Source organism: Chelonia mydas, chromosome 10 (assembly GCF_015237465.2).
Source record: "Chelonia mydas isolate rCheMyd1 chromosome 10, rCheMyd1.pri.v2, whole genome shotgun sequence".
NCBI lineage: Eukaryota > Metazoa > Chordata > Testudines > Cheloniidae > Chelonia > Chelonia mydas.
Genome location: NC_051250.2, coordinates 50,507,055 through 50,520,925, shown reverse-complemented (window position 1 = coordinate 50,520,925; position 13,871 = coordinate 50,507,055). Strand labels below are relative to the sequence as shown.

General features: G+C 43.4%; 1 protein-coding gene across 1 annotated transcript in view; it reads right to left on the bottom strand.

Moving 5' to 3' along the window:
* DAPK2 (death associated protein kinase 2) overlaps nt 1-13,871 on the bottom strand; it is an 84,980-nt gene that overhangs the window by 10,443 nt on the left and 60,666 nt on the right. Inside the window, 4 exon segments of the mRNA XM_037910753.2 lie at nt 753-779; nt 1,419-1,467; nt 2,833-2,962; nt 7,671-7,809. Of these exon segments, the coding sequence (XP_037766681.1) occupies nt 753-779; nt 1,419-1,467; nt 2,833-2,962; nt 7,671-7,809 (345 nt within the window).

The following is a 13,871-nucleotide window of genomic DNA, read 5'->3' as shown; positions in this document are numbered from 1 at the left end:
CTAATGTGTCTCGGACTGTATCCATGTGCCCCTTACTGTACCCCAGGGCATAAGGGACTTCATAGCATCCCGGCTATGTTGTCAGCTTACAGCCCTTTTATAGCGGGCGGGGTCTAAGCTCAGGGAACAATCCAAAAGCTTTCAGCATGGCCTGTGGGTGTGTTTAATTCTGCTCCACTTGCTTTGCCCACCAGAAAGAGATTCCTCTTTTAAGTGTCTCTATCTTTGTTGGGCCTGATGCTGCAAAGATTGCTAATGCAAAATTCCCAAAGAGGCCAATGGGAGCTCTGGATAACGGCTGCAGCATGTAGCCCATTGAGCCCAACCAGAAGAACCCCAGGGCTAGAGAGGCTGAGATTTAAGTGGGATTTTCAAAAGTGCTCAGTGTTAGCCTAACTCTGTTCCCACTGAAGCTGATGGGTGTTTGACATCAATAGCAGCAGCGGTCGGCCAACACTGGGTGACCACTTTTGAAAATCCCACTCCCAAAAATATAAGAGGTACAGGTGCTTCTGGTCCTATGTAGAGGCATTTGCTGGTCATTGGTCCTATCGCCTCTCTTTTAGTTTCACTTAATTTTCTTTGCTTTCTCTATTTTAAAAGGCCTCTGGAGATCACTTGTCCATCAGTCCCTTGCCCCATTCCTGCTGTGCAGCTCCTTCCCTAAGGGACTGATGAGAAGAGCTGCTTTTCACTAGCTTGCTACAACTTTTACAGCTGTTCCATACAAGTGGATCGAATTCTGTACTTACAGTATGTAGGTGATGACTCCTATGCTCCTAGAAAACAAAAAGAGCCATTGATTGTAGGTTTTATACGTGTGTGACATGAGTCAATTATAGCTGCTAGATTGGCAGATGAACTATGATATTAGCAGTCAGACAAAACCTATGTAAAAGTCAGTGCTTCATAAGAAGGAACATGAATTTTGGATACAGGCTCAAATGACATGGATATCTGGGGTTTCTTTATATGGATTTCTTAAGTCATGTTGGTTCATGGTAGCTAATTAGCTATGGTACATGTCAGAAGCATGGAGGAATATCCGCACGGATGTTTTAGCCACCATGACCATTTTGGGCAGAACAGCTTGGTGTCGAAGCTTTCTCTATTCACAGCACTTTTATAAACAAAGCTATCACAAGGCATTGCAGGGACAATGGTGCCTTTCAAAAGGCTCTCTCCAAAAGGTGACAGCTAGTGGCAAATTGTTAACTCCTATTTTATATAATTCAATTTTTTTTATATCATGAGTAGAAGTTTACTATAAACAGCAGGTAAAAATGGAAGGATTGAAAGAACAGCTATTTACTGTATGTCAGCATTGTCTCATATGTAGAGAATGGATTTTACACAGAGCACCCTTAAGAAACTAGCAGTATAACATCTTGGAAGAAAAGTTAATGCCGAGAACTTACCACATATCTGCAGCTAGCCCAAGTGGTTCATAGTTCACTATTTCTGGAGCTGTAAGAAGCATTTATTCAAACATCAGCAACAGATTGAGTAATTAATTTTAGCAACATGAATTGTATGTGTAGGTCAAGAATTATATCAGTCCTTGGTAAAAAGCATGCCAGTAGTTATATGAGGTCATTTCTGTTTAAAGTTCTACAGTGGTGTGCACGTGTGGCGGTAGGAATTTAATCTCCCAAACAGAGGGAGAGCTAATTTAGAGTCAATTGAGCATGAAAAGGGATCAAAGAATAAAGGACAGGAAGACATTACAATCCATCTACAGTACGAATTATACCTTCAACAACAAATTATTTCATGTAACAGCATCCCTAAGCAGATGGATCTAAGCATTTTCTCCCCAATTATTTCAGAATGGCAATAAACTGATGCCATTAATGCCCGGTCTTTACTTAGTAATTGGCCAGTCAGGGGCTGCTCTAGCGCAACTTGCCCAAGGTTTCTTTCCAGCCAACACACCATTCATTACTATCGTTGTCAGCTGTTACTGTAGCATCTGTAGAAGAAACACCTTCTGGATGAAAAATATCCATGTAGAGGACTGAACAAAGGAAGTGATAAACGGCAGTGTATCGAGGTGTGAAGAGGTGTCTAGAACAGGGCAGCAGGGATCAGTGTTTATTTAACAGCTTCATTTATGATCCAGAAGAGGAAGTAAATTAAACTGAATAGATCTCTGATTGGCAGGTGTAAAAACCAGTAAGGACCAAGAGATAATACAAGCAAACCTAGAGGTTAGAAACATGATCAGGAAGTCACAACATGACAGTCATCCTGGAGTAAAAAAAGGATGGGAGCTATAATCCAAACAAAAGGAGTACTTGTGGCACCTTAGAGACTCTGGTTAGTCTCTAAGGTGCCACAAGTACTCCTTTTTTTTGCGAATACAGACTAACATGGCTGCTACTCTGAAACCTGTCATAATCCAAACAGGTTCAGTGGGAGGGAGTTATACTTAGAAAGCAGTAACATCAGAGACCTATATTACTCCATTTTACAGATGCAGAGTGGCTCTGACTTGCCACAGGGAGAGTAAGTAGCAGAGATGGGATTAGTGCTCGGGGGGGGGGAGGGGGGGGTTCCAAAATTTCAACCCTGTATTTATTTCTCTAGCTCACTAATTAGATAGCACCCTGATCTCTTCAGCTCGACACCTACAGTTTACAGAAGGCACCTTTTGGCTGCTCCACTGAGACGATTCAAGCAAGCCCTCTAGATGCAGTGCACCCAAATGGGGTGGCAATTTTAGGGGACTGAAAAGGCAGAGATGTTGCTGGCTTCTCCCTGAATTCAGGAAGGTGTTGCTGGCTTCTCCAGTGAAAAGCTGCAACACAAAGAAATTGCTTGAACACTCACCTACGAACTCGGGTGTCCCAAAAATATTCTTAAATTCAACTCCATCTTCTATTTTATGGGCTAGGCCGAAGTCAATGACTTTTATGTGTGGAATAGGAATATTCTTGTCTAGAAGCATAATGTTTTCAGGCTAAAAATAATGAAACAAAGATTAGTTATATTATTTGTGCGGAAGCTAACAGATCAAGAGCCCAAGCAGTATCCTTTGAGTCACCTTTTCATGCTTGTACATGTTTGCAATACTGCAGAACAGGTAAAAACCACAAACCTACTCCTGGCAATGCAGATTTCATTGTTTTGATAAACTGAACATATTTATGTAATGTGACATTCATTGTCAAATCATACTTGACAGCAGCAAAATTAATACTCCTCAGTGTCTGAAGCCTCCCTCTCAAAAGCAATACTGTAATTCACTTCACTTATTGCCTTTATTCTTTTCTCTCACAAAAGCTGCAGCATGTCCTGCTTCCTAATAAGTCAGGACCTTCCTTGTTCTCTTCACCAGTTGCTTTCTCTCTCTGCCTGCCTATGTTTATTTTGTTAATTATAGTTGTTGTGGCAGGATGAAGATAAAATACACCTGGTTTCCATGGAAATGATGAGACACCAGAGTTATTCACATAACTGTAAATAATTGCTTGGCTCAACTAGATGCGTTACGAGATATGTTATGAGACTGACATGCTGAGCATGGTGGTACAACATAGAGGGTGAGCTTACCATGGCCTGGTCCCTTCCACCACAATGGGGTACGTTCAGATCCTGGGATGAGGATCTGAATGGCCCTGAAATTAGAAGGGGCTAGGATTGGAGATTCTGGCCCACCTCCAGTAACAAGCTATTCTAAGAACACATGGAGAATTTCTGACTGTTATGCAACCAAAAGCACCAGGCCAAACCTGATAGAATTGTGAAAAGAGAACCATTAGCAATCCCTAAGCAGCAGGTTCGACTCCATACTCTGTGCTGTATCTATTAATTATTTTTCCACTAACTTTCTTAGCCCCTGTCATTCCTCCTTTATTTTATAGTTTTTAGAGCAACATGGCTAGCACAGCTCTGATGAAGAGCTCCAATGCTATTCAATTTTCATTTTTTAATCATAGCCTGGAAGCAATAGTCAGAAAGTTTGATTCCCTGTTGGCAGCTTCAGAACTAATTCTCGTGTGCAAGGAGCTACTGCTAACACACACTCTCACTCTGCATTACACTTGCAGACAGGCTACATGAATAATTTATTTTCACAGCCATTGGACTAAGGTGATTTTAGCTCCAGGCTAACTATGCTGGTTTTCTTCTGAAGAGTCAGTGCATACAGCTGCCAGCAGTGTATGTTGCTGACGTGATGCAGGCCTATTTAGAAAAGACTTGTGCTAGAGGCAGTACAGCATGAAACAAGAAGTTATTCAACAGTCATCTCTATTCATCGTCTCTGCATCTCGGTGCAGATCCTCACCTGATGTAAATAGATACAGTTCTGCTGCAATCAATGGTGCTGTGCCAATTTACACCAGAGAGAGCTGATCCCTGGTATTCTCAGGCCCGCATCTGAATTTCAGCAAGTGACAAGGTGCAGACTATACCAGCTGGAAGTAGGTCATAAGAACAGACTAGCAGGAAAGGGGGAGCTATCGGAAAAGTGGTTGCCTGGTTAATATCATAGGAATAAAACACAAATCCGTATTTCACTTCTCTCTAGTCACATAACTGGATACATGTACATGTCTGCCTTGTTCACAGTATAATTAACATTTTCATTATGTCACATTCTCCACCCACCATCTAATCCTCTTTACTGCTGCAAAACATCCCCCAATATGTCCTGCTACCCCACTGATTTCAGCAGAACATTAGCAGAGGCCTGACAGTGAAATTAATATTGATATTGCACCAAGCTCTTCAGGGCAGGGTCTAGTTCTATTGTGGGTCTTTGTACAGTGCCAAGCCTACCCTCAGTGCTTGTAAGGAATTAGCAAGAAACGGTTATATATTTATTTAAGCTTCCTTTACCCCCAGAATCTCTGTGGGGAGTGCTAGGGTTTATGGGCCACTTGGGAGAAAGGAATTTTCAGTTGTTATAATGGCTATAAAATATTTTAAATGTGATTTCCCTCTTTTACATCCCCCTCCCTCCTTTGGTGTATTGTCCATCTCCAGCAGTTCAGTGGCACTGGGTTTTGAGTTTTGTTTGTTTGTTTGGCTTCAACAGCCTTTGTTTTTGCAGACACTTCCACAGTCAAATCTCGGCAAGGCCACTAAAAACAAACAAACAAGCCTCCCCCCCAAAAACCCATTTCAAACTAGTTCCCATTATATGTTCCCCAAACTTCTGTTTTTTTATGGCAAGATTGAAGAGATTGATAAGAGTGACAACATAATTATGGATCTCCATTTCCCTAGTTGGATTATTGCTTAAAAATAAATGCCTAGCTTAATGCTGCAGAAGCTCTAAAAATAGTCCTATAAAAGCCAGATGAGTGATATCTTGAATCCTGCTTTAAATCGCTTGTGAGTGATTTATTTACTGTATTTATGAAATGGTATCTCTTCTGCCCCACGTGCACATTTCTTTTTGCTCTTTTTCCAACATCATTATTGACCACTGAACTTTATTGACATGGGACATGTGGATTTCAGTAGCCAGAACTCGCCCTGGGAAGTTTTATTCATGTTCACATAATTATATTCCATCACTGAATGGTATCATATTTTTCAAATGCACAGTGTAAACCTTTGTTCTTGGGCTACGTGGCTTCAGGGTAACCCCAACATACTCATACCCATAAACAAACAAACATATGGACAGAAGTTTGATGAAGTGTACTATATTGCTGGGATATATGCAATTGCAACAAGAAGAATATATATTCAAGAGAAGAACTTGGGCATACATCTGCCCATGTAATACTCATCACTGCAGTAACTAGGCATCACACAATTCTAGAACCAAAATTATGATGAACAGCATGTGATCTACTCTAGGCCCCCCGCTCCCATTTTAAAGTTCCTCATATCTCCTCTACTTTCCACCTTGCTCTGAGGAGGGATGGAGCCATGTTTTGTACATAGTCCTGAAAATGGCAACATTTGTGGAAGCAAATTCCATAGCTGCAGGCCTGCTGCTGAGAATGCTCAGTCTCCCAGCCTCAAGTTTCATCCTTGTGGATGACAGAATCCTAGTTCCAGAGGCACATTGTTGTCGAGGCAGATCACAGTCATGGACAGAGACAGTCTCCCAGGAAGTCTGGGCCAGTTCCATGAAAGGCTCTGAAGATAAGGACTAAAACTATAAATTCACCTGATAGTACATGGGGAACACTGGGGTGATGTGCTCTCAGTGACCTGGATGACTAAGCAGGCCAGCAGCCATATTCTGAACCAACTGATATTTGGTGTTGGAATGACAGTGCCCACTAAACCAGTGATTCTCAACCAGAGGTATGTGTACACCGGAGGGTACAGAGAAGTCTTCCAGGGGGTACATCAACTCTTCTAGATATTTGCATAGTTTTACAACAAGCTACATAAAAAGCACTAGCGAAATCAGTACAAACTAAAATTTCATACAGACAAGGACTTGTTTATAGTGATCTATATGCTATATGCTGAAATGTAAGTACAATATTTATATTCCAATTGATTTATTTTATAATTATATGGTAAAAATCAGTAAGTAAACAATTTTTCAGTACTAATGTGCTGTGACACTTTTGTGACACTATATTTATGTCTGGTTTTGTAAGCAAGTATGTTTTAAGTGAGGTGTAGCTTGGGGTATATCAGACACCTGAAAGGGGTACAGTAGTCTGGAAAGGTTGAGAGCCACTGAACTAATCTACCTCTTACTTCCTGGTCAAACATACATTGCCGAAGCTGTTTGAACTCTGTAGTTTCACAATAATGTTCCTCATTCCTCACAGAATTCTAAACACAATCACTGTTGTAGTTTGTGCTATGTTTGGTAAAGAAATGAACTGGACAGGACTGGAAGCAGCATGTAGCACTCACAACGCACATACTATAACTTGAACCCAGATCGAGTGGGTCTCTACACAGAAAATGCTTGCCAGAAGTGGGAATATGGATTAAGTCTAATATTTACAAGGCAAATGTTATATTGACTGTTATTAATATTTAAAAGTTCACTTAGACTAATTTGCTTTGATGGAGTTAGCATTCCAAAGGAAAATTACTTAGAAAAGGACTCATGATGGTTACTAGTTTGTGAGTTCTCTGGGGCAGGTACTGTACATCTTCCAGTATGTTTGTAAAAGCATCCACCACGTTTTGGGTGCTATTATATAAACAATAAATAACAGTAGCATTAATTAAAATATCTGACACCCACAAGATGAAGGCTTCTTTGATTTCTCATTCTCATCACTAAAAAGAAATACAAGGCTGGACATTAGGAAAAACTTCCTAACGGTTAGGGTAGTTAAACACTGGAATAAATTGCCCAGGGAGGCTGTAGAATCTCCATCGTTGGAGATTTTTAAGAGCAGGTTAGACAAACACCTGTCAGGGATGGTCTAGATAATTCTTAGTTCTGCCTTGAGTGCAGGGGACTGGACTACATGACCTCCTGAGGTCCCTTCCAGTCCTACGATTGTATGATTCTAAAATCTTGGGAAATACCATTTCTGCTTTCCACTGAGTGCTGTCATGTTCATCCATCACAGGAAGCCTCAGTCCAAAAAGCTAAGCATTCTACGCTTCCACCTTCTCTATTATCCAACATATTTTATATACCATCACATTTAAATGTATCACATATGCTGCATTATAGAATATATGCTATAATTATTTCTTTTAACTAGGTCAATGTTTTTTACCTTTAAATCAAAATGAGCAATTTTCTTGGCATGGAGGTAGTTTACACCATCTAAAATCTCCTTAATGAATCTGGTTGCTTCCTCCTCACTCAGAGACTCTTTCTGTGCCAGAAAGTCAAAAAGTTCTCCTCCAGACACTCTGCAAGACATACAGGGAAGCCTTGGGTTAGCTACAGCAGGGTAAGGCACACAAACATCAATATAGTTAAAATGGCAAACAAACAAAATGCCACTCAGATCAAGCCCACTCTGAAGTGTGAGCCAGGATATAAGAGTTCTAGTCCCAGTTCCGCCACAGACTTCCTCTGGGATACTGAACAAGTCACAACCTCCTTATGTCCCAGCTTCTCCTACGGTAAACTGGGGATAATAATCCCCTACCTTCCTGGTGCTGAAAGGCTTAATTCATTAACATTTGTAAAGCACTTTGAGTCTCACCTAAAGAGTCCTATAAAAACGCACAGCATTATTAATATATAAACACATATATATGTGTACATACGTACACTATAGCACTGTTAACAAGTGACTTTTTTACTGTCCATTTTAATAGGGATGGAGGAAATAGAACAAACTGTAATATTGTTGTCTTGATGAAAAACCATTTTCCTTATCTTTCACCATCAGTAGTATGATGCAATGAGATCTGCCAACAGAATCTGCTTCCTATCCCAGGACATAGATAAAGACCTATTAATGCTCTTATGAGAATGCTTGTTTGACATGTAACTGACAGAGAAACCTTTATTTTGTGCCAGATTTTAAATAAGCAAATAAACTAAGCCTGGAAGATACTGTAAGCTGTTTCCCCCAAACAAGGAAATGTGAAAATAATAATCTACTTACAATTATGACCTTTCAGACCAATAGTAAAAAAATATTTACCCCCAGACAAGAATTCTGTGGCCATTTTTGTTTTCTTATATTATGAGCTTCGGGACTGTTTTCTATATTGCAACATGGCAGAAGATCAACATGACTTAGCCAACATCTCTAGTGCTATTATTTTACAGGTCTGATATTTATACTATGATATTCCTCTTTCAGCTCATCACTTGTAGTACACAGCACAGTACATACTGAGTGCCTTTGGGCCTGCCTGATCCTGTCATTACTCACTCAAGGCTTCCTACTGAGGACGCAGCACTGAGCAAAGATTTCAGGATCCAGCAGTTACTATGGAAAATAAGCCACTGGCATCACTGATCAAACAACATATCACTAAAAGAAACAAGGGCTGGAGGCTTCAGATGCTTGAAGCTAAATAATGCTGGAGCAGCAGCACAGAAGTAGCTTGATTGCAATATGATTTTTATAGCTGTTCCTGCCTACTGCTGATTTGTTTAGCAGCAGGGTCATATGCAATCACCTGTCTGAGCTCAGGTTTCAGAGTAGCAGCCGTGTTAGTCTGTATCCGCAAAAAGAAAAGGAGTACTTGTGGCACCTTAGAGACTAACAAATAAGCTTATGCTCAAATAAATTTGTTAGTCTCTAAGGTGCCACAAGTACTCCTTTTCTTTTTGTCTGAGCTCAGGTTCCTATGCAGTATTTTTTGTTATGTGACTATGACTCCCATTCCACCCTCTTCCAAATGAGCAAGTGATTTTCTGGGCACGGCTATATAAGCTGACCCAGAAAGTCAAGTGCAAACAAGAACTCGATGAAAGTACTGTTAAAATACACAACAGAGAACTGGGCGTGAGCTCATTTCTTAGCCTGTGCGGTTGCTGTGGGCAATGAAGTGTATTCAGCTCTTCCAAAGCCAATGACCAGAGCCGTCCCTGGGGTACGGCGAATCGGGGTGACTGCCCCGGGCCCCATGCTTTGGGGGGCCCTGCGAGCGGGGAGGTGAGGTGGGAGGCGGGTGGGCCAGCGGGGTGAGGAGACGAGCAGGGAGGTGAGTGGCAGGCGGGGGGGGGGGGGGTCGAGGAGGAGCCTCCCCTACCAGAACCTCCCCCTCCCCGCAGTGCTTCCTGCCTGCCAGCGGGCCCCATCAATCAGCGCCTCCCGCTTCCTCCCAGCACCTACCGCGGATCAGATGTTTCACAGCATCAGGAGGCACTGGGGATGAGGGCGGAGGAGTGGGGCACAGCACGCTTGGGAGAAGGGGCAGAACTGGGCAGGGAAGAATCATAGAATCATAGAATATCAGAGTTGGAAGGGACCTCTGGAAGTCATCTAGTCCAACCCTCTGCCCAAAGCAGGACCAATCCCAACTAAATCATCCCAGCCAGGGCTTTGTCAAGCCTGACCTTAAAAACTTCTAAGGAAGGGGATTCCACCACCCCCCTAGGTAACGCATTCCAGTGTTTCACCACCCTCCTAGTGAAAAAGTTTTTCCTAATATCCAACCTAAATCTCCCCCACTGCAACTTGAGACCATTACTCCTTGTCCTGTCATCTGCTACCACTGAGAACAGTCTAGAGCCATCCTCTTTGGATCCACCTTTCAGGTAGTTAAAAGCAGCTATCAAATCCCCCCTCATTCTTCTCTTCCGTAGACTAAACAATCCCAGTTCGCTCCGCCTCTCCTCATAAGTCATGTGTTCCAGACCCCTAATCATTTTTGTTGCCTTTCGCTGGACTCTCTCCAATTTTTCCACATCCTTCTTGTAGTGTGGGACCCAAAACTGGACACAGTACTCCAGATGAGGCCTCACCAATGTCGAATAGAGGGGAACGATCACATCCCTCGATCTGCTGGCAATGCCCCTATTTATACACCCCAAAATGCCATTGGCCTTCTTGGCAACAAGGGCACACTGTTGACCCATATCCAGCTTCTCGTCCACTGTCACCCCTAGGTCCTTCTCTGCAGAACTGCTGCCTAGCCATTCGGTCCCTAGTCTGTAGCAGTGCATTGGATTCTTCTGTCCTAAGTGCAGGACTCTGCACTTGTCCTTGTTGAACCTCATCAGATTTCTTTTGGCCCAATCCTCCAATTTGTCTAGAGGCGGGGTGGGGGCAGGATGTGAAGAGGCAGGGTGGGGATGGGATCTTGGGGGAAGGGGTGGAGTTGGGGTGGTGCCTGGGCAGAGCAGGGGACGGGGGAGCACCACCCGGCAGATATGCGCCGAGTTTCTAATGTCCCAGGCCCTGCACCCTCCTAGGGATGGCCCTGCCAATGACTTACAAATGTTAACTGGCGCTGAGCAGGGATGATTATCAGTTGTATTTCAGAGCTTCCTCATGGTCGGAATCATAAGCAGTAGGACGCAGGACATGGAGCATACTGATTTGGGAAGGAGTCGCGCAAAACTTTTGCTTTTATGAATAAATTGCTGGCAAACAAAAATTAACTTCACATGACCCAGGAGTCTGATACAACTATGGTTTCAAGAGCTGCATTTGCTCCTTCTTCCTACTAGTCTCAATCTCCTCACCATACAGTCTTTTCTCATTTGATCCTCTGTCTTCCTTTTAGGTGATGTTTAACAAAGCCAACCTAAGCACTGACACCATGCCAGGTAGGTTCTATAAACAGACAGTTTTCCTTCTACATTGAACATTTCAGGAGCAGGGGAACGTTGGCAAGTGGTAGCAGATTTTAGGGCCTTGTAGATCAGTTTAGAGGGGCCTGGAATAGATCTGCATAGATGGTGGGAGGAGAAAGGAATGTCACGTATTTTCTTGGAGCAATTTGTTTGTTTACCAAATGTACACAAGTCCCATTTCCTTGAACAGAGACAAACCGCACACAGGCAATGCCCTGTGGCAGGCACCACTGCCCTGTCACCAGGAAGTAGCTGTTTTGGGCCTCTGTCGTGAACTCTCCTGGAATTTGACAGTCTGAACACACATTCTTCCTGTGGGCTTTTCTTCCGTGAAACCTGCTAGTCCACTCACCAAGGACGACTTGGCCTGGAAAAGTGAGCGTGGGCATCAGTCCACCTCTGGTGCAGCTGCTTTGTAACAGGGTGCCCTTGCCTCTTGTGAGTGCCCCCTTGGCAGAGTGCATGCCTGCACACCCTCTCTCTCTCTGACCGTCCCTCCTCTGGGACAGAGCAGCGCCCCAGGGCTCCCTTTCTGGAAACAATGTCTTCACCCTCTTGGGGCTTCCTGGCTCCAGTCCTCCAGTCGGGCCACTATAGTTCAGTCCCCCCCTCTGGGGTGTCTCACTGTTCAGGCCAGTGGCTAATGGGGGTTGGGGGGGAACCGAGGTCCACCCACTTCTCTGGGTCCCAATCCAGGGACCCTGTAGATAGCAGCTGTCTGCTGTGTCCCTTTATCTAAGTCACGCTGCCGCTCTAATTCCCTGGGCCACTTCCCCGTGGCCCTGTGCCATCTACAGCTTTACCTCAGGGCCTTGTCCTGATGGAGTCCCTGCAACCATCTCAGGGCTCCTTCTCGCTCTCCCTGGCTTCCGACAGGACTACCTCATGGCACTACTGTGTCCCACACAGCCACTCTAGGAAGCTTGGACCTCTCCACTGCCCGCTTTTGGGGGCAGGGTGTGGCAGGGCCACGAGGCCTCCAGCAGTGAGCCTCAGAGGGTCTGGTATACCCCATCACAATAATACAAAGGAATCTTAGAAAAGGGTTGACTGCCCACACAGGATACTTTATTCCGCATGATCTCCCCACTAGCTCTCACTGCACCCATCCTGAATGTTTATGCATCAGTGACTTAGAACACACACGACATTAGCACAGTCTGCACTAACAGGAATGTCAGTAATATCACGATCCATTAGCAGAATCTTGGTTGACACTGAAGAAACTGCCAAGCTTTTGAGAATGGGAACTGTAGATGTATGCTGAAATAATTCCTCTTTTCTGGATTTTCCTTTTTCATTGTAATTTACACTGAGCTTGGTTCAGACTGTGACTTTAGCGAATTAGACTGTGGAGAGAAAATTTCTGAGGTAGAGCATACAAAGGCAAAACAAACATTTAACGGAAGATTTGTGAGGTAGTTAAAACTAAAACCCCTCACAGAGCTACTTCAACACAAAAAAAACACCACAGGAATATAGCATCCTCTAAGAAGCAAAGAGTACTTTATAAACAGTAATGATTTAATCTCCAGCACCCTGGTAGGGTAGGAAAGAATTGTCCCCACATTATAGAGAGTTTAAGTAACTTGTCCAAGGTGATATAGTAAGTCAGTTGCACAAGTGTCACTAGAATCCAAGTCCCCGGACTAATAGACCTGTGTTTTAACCATTCAGTCCATGTTTCTCTAAGGAAAGAACTGTACCTTGAACCCAAAGATTACCTGAAGGGGGAAACTACCTCTGTTAGTTCAGTAAGAGATATATCACCTAACTTGGAGCTCAAAGAGACACAATGGCAGAAGAACCTACTCCTTCCCAGCTGCACCTGATTTCCCAAACATTTCTGAAAACAGTGCCTTTAGACAGCCACAGGTGAACGCACAGCAAAATGCTCTCAACACACTTACTCTTTTGTACCACAACACACAGATACACATTACAACATTTGTAAAAGTGGCAAAAAGTCCTGTGTCACCTTATAGACTAACAGACATATTGGAGCATAAACTTTCGTGGATGAATACCCACTTCATCAGATGCACGTAGTGGAAATTTCCAGAGGCAGGTATAAATATGCAAGCAAGAATCAGGCTAGGGATAACGAGGTTAGTTCAATCAGGGAGGATGAGGCCCTCTGCTAGCATTTGAGGTGTGAACACCAAGGGAGGAGAAGCTGCTTTTGCCGTTGGCTAGCCATTCATAGTCTTTGTTTAATCCTGAGCTGATGGTGTCAAATTTGCAAATGAACTGAAGCTCAGCAGTTTCGCTTTGAAGTCTGGTCCTGAAGTTTTTTTGCTGCAGGATGGCTACCTTTAAATCTGCTATTGTGTGTCCAGGGAGGTTGAAGTGTTCTCCTACAGGTTTTTGTATATTGCCATTCCTAATATCTGATTTGTGTCCATTTATCCTTTTATGTAGGGACTGTCCAGTATGGCCGATGGACATAGCAGAGGAGCATTGCTGGCACATGATGGCATAGCTTACATTGGTAGACGTCCAGGTAAATGAACCAGTGATGGTGTGGCTGATCTGGTTAGGTCCTGTGATGGTGTCACTGGTGTAGATATGTGGGCAGAGTTGGCATCGAGGTTTGTTGCATGGATTGGTTCCTGAGTTAGAGTTACTATGGTGCAGTGTGTAGTTGCTGGTGAGAATCACAGGACCTAACCATCACCGGTTCATTCACCTGCACGTCCACCAATGT